General features: G+C 54.7%; 1 protein-coding gene across 1 annotated transcript; it reads right to left on the bottom strand.

Moving 5' to 3' along the window:
- Positions 1-604: 604 nt before the first annotated feature.
- HAND1 (heart and neural crest derivatives expressed 1) lies at positions 605-3,894 on the bottom strand. Its single transcript, XM_069589997.1, has 2 exons — positions 3,138-3,894; positions 605-1,590 (listed from the first exon to the last, which is right to left on the bottom strand). The coding sequence occupies exons 1-2, from the start codon at positions 3,690-3,692 to the stop codon at positions 1,486-1,488; spliced, it is 660 nt and encodes a 219-aa protein (XP_069446098.1). The 5' UTR covers positions 3,693-3,894; the 3' UTR covers positions 605-1,485.
- Positions 3,895-7,442: the final 3,548 nt, after the last annotated feature.

Raw genomic sequence — 7,442 nt, forward strand, 5'->3', positions numbered from 1 at the left:
CTTCCCTCCCGTCTAAGATCATAGCTGCTCCGTCTTGTCGAGTCCTTACAGTGTGCTGGGTCTGTGTTCCACAGCCGTTTGTCGGCCCCACCTCAGCCACGGGGCTCCGTGTGAGTTCTTGCACCAAGGCACAAACTATTATTGTAGGTTCATAATTTCACATAAGTGAACGTATTCCGGAGGGCATTCCTCTCTTCCGAGCTATCCTGCCCTTGTGTAGCCTTCCGTTTGTGTGACAGGCCCCCTTCCCAACTGCCCCAAACCGCCGCCAATGGCAGACACCGGTGTGCAACACCCATCCACAGACAGGCCCAAATGCTGGCCCACAGAAATCCTAGCCTGTCTATCTCTGGGTCTAATTCATTCCCGGGTTTCCCTTCGGTAGGTTCATTATAGCTATCCTGTCTCCCCATCATCTAAGGAGAACTTTGCTTTTTATACCAGGAGTAAATTCTGTATCTGCTCCCTACCCTTGATTTAATTTGCAGTTTGGTTCGACATTTATTAAAAAAAAAAAAAAGTAGGAACAGGAGGTTCTCCAACTAGCAGAAACGATGGAGCGGACCAGGGATAGCTGCCAATATATCACACAGGCTTCTGCTGATTTCAAAAAATGTTTTATTAGTCAAGAGCATAGATACTGCTTTGGTAAAAGGAGGGGACGGTGAGTGGTCTTATAGATTTGAGGTAGAAAAAGGGTGGGGATGGGGGAATTAACAAACACCTGAGCAGAGCAGGCATGGTAGGTAGTTTAAATACATAAAAACTTTTCAACATAGGGAAAAGTTTTTATTTACAAAGGAAGGAAGGAAGGGAAAGGAAGGAAAGACAAAAAAGAACGGAAGACGGAAGGAAAGAGCCGTTTTCCTTGAACTAAGTAGGAAGTGCAGTGACAAAAAATAAAATACAATAAAAACATCACTGTTTGAGGAAAAACAACAAAGGCAGCCCTTTCATCTTCCTGGTTTGGTTCTCTTTCCCTGGCAGAAAACTATTGATTCCTCTTATTGCATTTTCATTAGGGAGGAGAGCGCGCGCCGACGCGCGGAGGGTTTTGACGCAAAGCCGAGAGGGGCGCGAGAAAGAAAGGCAGATAGTGTAATGGGGAAGGCGTTAGGGGTGCTGATTTCGCCCCAGAAGGGTTGGAAGGTTACGTTTTAGCGTGCTTGGGTCCCACAGTCCTTCCTTCTCGAATCGTGCAGCCAAGAGCCGCCCTCTCGGTTGCCGTAGGGGTGGGGATGGTTTTATATATATATATATATATATTTCTCTTTCTCTTCATGTATTAAAAACAATTTCAAATGACATTGCACGTGCGATTGAAGTGTGTAGTTGCAGCCGGCGACCTGCCAGCACGCAGCGGAGGCTAGGCGGGATGCTCCTACAAGACCCTGGCATCCAGAGCCGGCCATTGGCCTCCGCCTTCTCTCCTCCTGCGGCTCTGCGTCGGGCAGCTGTGGCGGGATCCTCGGCGCAGGCCTCGGCTCACTGGTTTAACTCCAGCGCCCAGACTTGCTGCGGCCAGCCTGTGCGCCCTTTAATCCTCTTCTCGCCTGGGCCCAGGGCAGGAGGAAAGCCTTCATGCTGCTGCTGCCAGAGGATACACACAAGAAAGGGGGCGAGAGAGACAGGTTTAAATGCTTCTGCTCCGCTCACCCAGGCGTAGAATACAAGTAGGGAGGGGTGAAAGGTGTTGGAAGCAGTAACTGGGAGCCTTTAAATAAGTGAAGAATTTTTGTTTGCAAAATAGGCAAACAGGCTCATAAATTTGCCTTTATGCTCCGAGTTCCCGGGGGACCTGGATGGGGTGGGCAGCTTCTTGGGGGTTGGTAATGAGAATTTTCTGCGGCTGGTGAAACTGTTGCTCCTAGGTTTGGCTTTATGGCAGCGAAGGGGGACTGCAGGGTTTGCAATGGGAGGGGTGGCAATCAACAGTTTCCTCGCTCGCGGACCTGCACCGGCGACACATCCACCAGCTTTTCTCCTTTAGCGCCTGAGCATGGATACCGGGCTGGGTCCCTCCAACCGGCTCTGGGAGCCCAGAAGTCTCCTCGAATGAGGGAGGAAGTCGGTCTGGCCTAAGCATCCCCTTTTCCCGGCTACTTGAAGAAGGCAGCAATATGCAGGGGGTGGGGATACGCCCAATAACTACTTCCAACCAGGCATCCCGATCCCCGGGCCTGCATCTCTTCCAGCCCAAGGCAGTGGTTTAGAGATTCGCTGACCACAGTCTTTCCCAGTCTCCCGAGGTGACTTCCCTAGATTAGCACAGCTCCTGCAGGTCAGAGAAAACCCAGGGGGGCTCTCTAGTCAACTCTAACGCGCGGTGGTCCCCAGTGAAACAATCTAGAGAAACTAGTTGGGCTCCCCAGGCTGGGAATCAGTCTTCAGAGGCCCCAGAGCCCTGGGCCACTGAAACCGACCTCCAGAAATTGTCACTGGAGAGAATCCAGAAAGGCCTAGTAGGGACTGGGATCTCCAAAGCCAAAAGAAGTCATCAAGGTGACTGAGGAACCAGTGGTGGGGAGTGGGGAGCAGAGAAACGTCCTCTGGACAGAGAATAAACTTATTCTACCGAAGTAAACAATTCCCTGGGTAGGTGGCCTCCACATCCTGTCCAGCTCTGGGCCTCAGTTTCCCTATGTACAATGATGAAAACAGACCAGCCTCTCCAGCAAAGATCTTTTGAAAACAACAGCTGAGCCCATATGCATAAATTTACATTCAGGCAAATACAAGTAACAAACTCCTACAGCATTCTTAACCTGGCTTCCAGGAGAACCCAAGGATGAATCAGGACCCCTCGAAAATGTAAGTGAAATATATGGTGTGTGCATTTTCTCGGGGTCTGAAGCTTCCAACGGATTCTTACAAGGGACCCTATGATCCTGTCCGAAAAGGACGAGGTTCCGTCTAAATTCACAGTCTTACAAACACTATCCGCATTACAAATGAATTTAAACATGAATCTGCCTCCCTCCACGCAAACAATCCCACAGTTCGACCGTCTCAGAACTCCCCACAGCCTCTCAAAATCTCACGCAAGGCAAGGCAGACTCCTTGCACTGCGTATTCGGCCTGCGGGTGCTCACCACGCCCGCGCCCTTGGCTAGAGCACGCAGGCCCCCAGGACTTACCAGCTCTCTTTTCCGCTTGCTCTCGCGGCCGCCATCCGCCTTCTTCAGTTCGGCCTTGAAGGCCTCGGGGTCGCCAGCCTGTGCGTCCTTGGCCAACACGTCCATCAGGTAGGCGATGTAGCTGGTGGCCAGGCGCAGAGTCTTGATCTTGGAGAGCTTGGTATCCGCCGGCACGTTGGGGATGCACTCGCGCAGCTCCGCGAAAGCGCTGTTAATGCTCTCTGTGCGTCTCCGCTCCTTCTTGGGTCCTGAGCCTTTCCGCCGGCCCAGGCGGCCGCCGAGCGCCTCCAGCCGCCCGGGGCTCTGGCCGGGCCTGGCGTCTGGACCATAGGAGGCGGCGGCTGCCGCGGCTGCGGGAGGTGGCCCGCCGGCGGGGAAGTCCGGGGCGGCGTCAGCGGGGCTCAGCAGCCAGCTCTGGAAGTAGGGCCGCTCCTGGTGACAGCGCGAGGCAGGGCCGAAGAGGAAGGGCTCGTGAAGCATGGGGTGCGCGGGGTGCGGATGGTGATGGTGGTGATGATGGTGGTGATGATGTGCGTAGCTGCCCACGAGGTTCATGTTGGAGCGGCCCCTGGCCTGCGCCGCCAGCCTGATTAGCGCCGCCCCATGCGCCCCAGAGACTGCCGGGGCCACCCGTGGGCTCTGGGGCGGCGCTCTGGTAGGTACCGGCTCTGAGAGATTCTGGGGCAAGGTTGAGGATGACACGCGCAGCCGGCCGTCTGCTTGCCTGCTTCGGTCGCAGGCGAGGACGAGGATGCAGAGAGACCAGTTTAACCCTTCTGCAGCCTCCCCTTCAGAGTCTGGCTTATATAAGGCTGGGGCTTTGATGTCAACCTCTCCCCGGAGCCAATGGCAGGGGGCAGGGAGGGGGAAAGGGGGATGGCCGTCCCTGGTTTTAGGCTCTGCCACTCGACTCTAGCCGCGTGCGGGGACAGGGAGGCGCCCCGTCTCCGCCCCTCCCCCTTTCTCCCCCCTCCCCCGTCCCCAGTTCCCGAGTTGAGGCTTCGTGATTGAGGCACAGGCCTGTCAATGCCCAGGTCGCCGTCTGCCACCCCCTCCCCTTGTGCCCAAGGAAAGGAATCACGGAGCAAAAAGGCCTTTACCTAGATTTTACAGATAGGGAAACTGAGGCGCCGAAAAAAAGAAAGGTTCTCATTTCTAGACCTTCCAGAATCCAAAATAAGAATTCCAGAGGTTCCCAATCCTGAGCTCCATCTGCTCTACTTGCCCTCAGAGCCAGAAAATGAGATCGGGATGCTGGAGCAGATAGGCCCCTAAGGTTCTCCCCTAAGCCGCCCCAGTCCTTAGTCGCCGCCCATCCCGCCACACTGCAGCAGGCCCTGCAGCTGGCAGAACAGCCGCCAACTTTGGTCAAGTCTTGTATCTACAGCGCAGGCGGCCACCCACCCGAGTAGAGGTCGGGGACAGGAGGTGGAAGCAGATGGGTGGCGAGTAGGAAGAGGAGGGCTCCGAGCCCACAGGCATTTACTAGTTTGTTCCGGGCTCCAGAGCTTGAGATCACTGTTCTGGCGTCGGGGCTCCTGATCTGGTCCAAAGACCGCCCGGCTGACCAAGGAGCAGCCTCTTCTCCGCAGAACTCGAACGGAGAGCCCAGAGCTCAGCTACGTTGGGCCACTGCATGCAGGCCACCGCAGCTTTGGGGTTCGATTCTCGGCGCCAGAGCTCACACTGCGAGAAATCAGCGTTTGGCGGTGAATGTACACCGAGGAGATAACCACCTCCACACTCTCCGCGGGGCTCACGCCGTGGGAGAAACTTACTACCCACTGGCGTAGAGACACGGCTCTGGCCGCACCTTAGTGATTTTACCTCCTGACTAGGGCTCTTCCGCTCGTCGGATTCTGTCCCCAGGGGCCTTTCTCTGGGCTGCAACCTGGACTTGGGAATTTAAGGGTGGCGGCGCTTGCAGCTGAAGCTCTCTGTCTTACCTCCCTGATGGGGAACTTCCCAGCTGATGTCCTCATACCCTGGGTGCCTTCAGCCTCACCAGCCTTTCCCAGCCAAGCTCCTTCCCTAGGTGGGGTAGAGGAAGTGTACCCTTCTCTCAAAAACAATGTGGAGGGGAGGGCGAGAGAAGAGAAATACATGTGTGCTCTTTTTAGATGTCAGATTTACTTCTTCATCCATTTTTTCAACAAGTATTTACGTGTACAGTAAATATTTGTTTTGACCCCTGCTATGTTGCTATGTGCATTGCACAATTAGCAACCCAAAGGTAGAGGGAGAAAGGTCAACTAGCTCATTGCACAGATGGGAAAAGTGAGGCCCGGAAATGAACGATTTTCCTTGGGCTCGGGTAGCCAGTGGATTCACTGTATTTTTCTTCTGTACAGTCGGAATGGGGACAGTGCAGGGAGAGAAGCGGACAAATGCTTTGTCCAGAGCCGGTTCCACTTGTGGGAGCTTGGCGGGGCTGCGGGCCCTGGAGGGGCATGGGGGAGGGAGGTCCTTGTTTCCTGCCTGAGGCGGCTGGAAACCCGCCGCTCTCCTGGGCGCCTGGCGCCAGCAGCGCCGGGGTTGGGCCGAGCGCGGAGCCGGAGGCTCGCACGGAGGGAGCACCCCCGCGCCCAGCTGAACCGCGGCTCCACAGAGTCCCGCGCCTCCGTGGCCTGAAGGCGCTCTGGAGTGCGGGTGTGGGGGCAGAGACAGTAACGACTCTGTGAAGGACCTCAGTCGACACACACCCAGCCTTGGTCCTAGTCCGGCACGATCTCTCAGGACCACCGTTACACACGTACACACAGACGCACGCAGCCTCACAAAAAATCACCAGCATACACCAAGGTCTAGGCATTCATGCAGACGCCACAAAACATGCATATTATCTCGGTAACCTATTTACACCCATGCGACACACAACAGCATTTAAATTTTCGTGCATTCCTAGGATTTTACAGGCTATCTCTTCGTCACCCATGGGGTGTGCATCTAGCCTCAGATGTGTGACAGCTCTGGGCCACTCCCAGCCCTCTATGCAGGCACACTTACAGACACCATTACAGCAGACACATCAGCTCCACACAAATAGCACAGCTGAAGGGCTTGACATATACTCTTACTGTCACAGTTGTGCACAGGCCCAACCAGTTTGTATCCGTTTCTTTCTGTATTTCTTACTGTACACAGTATTTATAACACAAACTTCTGAAAACCCCATCACACACTTCATGCATTCTCAGTTCTCACAAACACACACAGGTACACAGTCACAATTACTGCTATATATGCACAGGTGCTCAGAAAAAGTTTTCACATGTTCGTCCATTACGCACAGGCACACAAATTCCAAACACTGAGACCAGCTGACATCCATTCTGTCACACCCACATAGCCACAGTCACAAGCTCTGGAGGTGAAGTTGAACAACAGTATGCACATTATCACAGCCCCCCCCACCCCCCACCCCCGTGATAGGTAGGTACACACAGTGACCCACACACTCCCCGCTCCAGCACCCACCCTCATGTGTCCTGAGCATTTTCCAAGGTTACATAGGTCACTCAGGGTGACTTGAATACTCTCCAAATATATCCAGCCTGGTTAGTGTGGTAGGGAATGCATTATCAGTACTAAATGATGAATCCCAGTTTCATGATTCCCTGGCAGTCCCCTCTGGGTTGTTAAAGAGCAGGGTATGTGTAGTCACCTGGGCCCTAGAAAGCGCTGCTCTCCGCCCAGAGTCAAGAGGTCGAAGTAGTTCTCCAAGCAGAGCGGCTCCGGATCCAGGACCACAGCCCTCAGGGACCACTGGGGCTCAGACTGGGCAGCACCCAGCAGAATGGATGTCAGGGAGATGGCCCGTGGCCCCTAGGTTCAGACCCACCTTCTGGGAGACCCCAATGGGCTTTAAAGTCCAGCCTGGCTTAGGTGCGTGTGGATCAACAGTGGGGACGGGGTAAAGGTATTCTGTCTCCCCTTCCCAGGCTCCATGGTCCGCGAGGTCTGGGACTCAGGAGTTTAGCTGACATTTTTCTAAACTGAGACGCAAGAGATGAGCCTGGAGTTCTGGTTTTACCTAGCGCCTCACTGTGTTCCTTTCCCTCTCTGAGCCTGTTTCCTCATTTTCAGAAAAGGGGGATAGGGCTGATAGTCTGGAAGCGGGAAATTCCCAGTTCTGGGCTGTTTCCCGGACCCCGGCGGCTCTAATTCCTATCTGGGGGCTCTCGGACCTAGCTCTTGGTTTGGGGGCTCCGCTAACGAAAGGACTCTATCCCACCCCACCCCCACCCCCACCCCCACCCCCCACCCCCCACAACCACAGACCAAAGGAGCGGGAGTCAGGGACTC

This window comes from Ovis canadensis, chromosome 5 (assembly GCF_042477335.2).
Source record: "Ovis canadensis isolate MfBH-ARS-UI-01 breed Bighorn chromosome 5, ARS-UI_OviCan_v2, whole genome shotgun sequence".
In the NCBI taxonomy this organism is placed as follows: Eukaryota; Metazoa; Chordata; class Mammalia; order Artiodactyla; family Bovidae; genus Ovis; species Ovis canadensis.

Bases quoted from the DNA above. Each gene is read 5' to 3' on its own strand.
- HAND1 (XM_069589997.1), bottom strand. From the start codon at position 3,692: ATGAACCTCGTGGGCAGCTACGCACATCATCACCACCATCATCACCAC. The intron at 1,591-3,137 runs GTAAGTCCTGGG...ATCCTCTGGCAG, and splicing joins GCAAGCGGAAAAGAGAGCTG to CAGCAGCATGAAGGCTTTCC.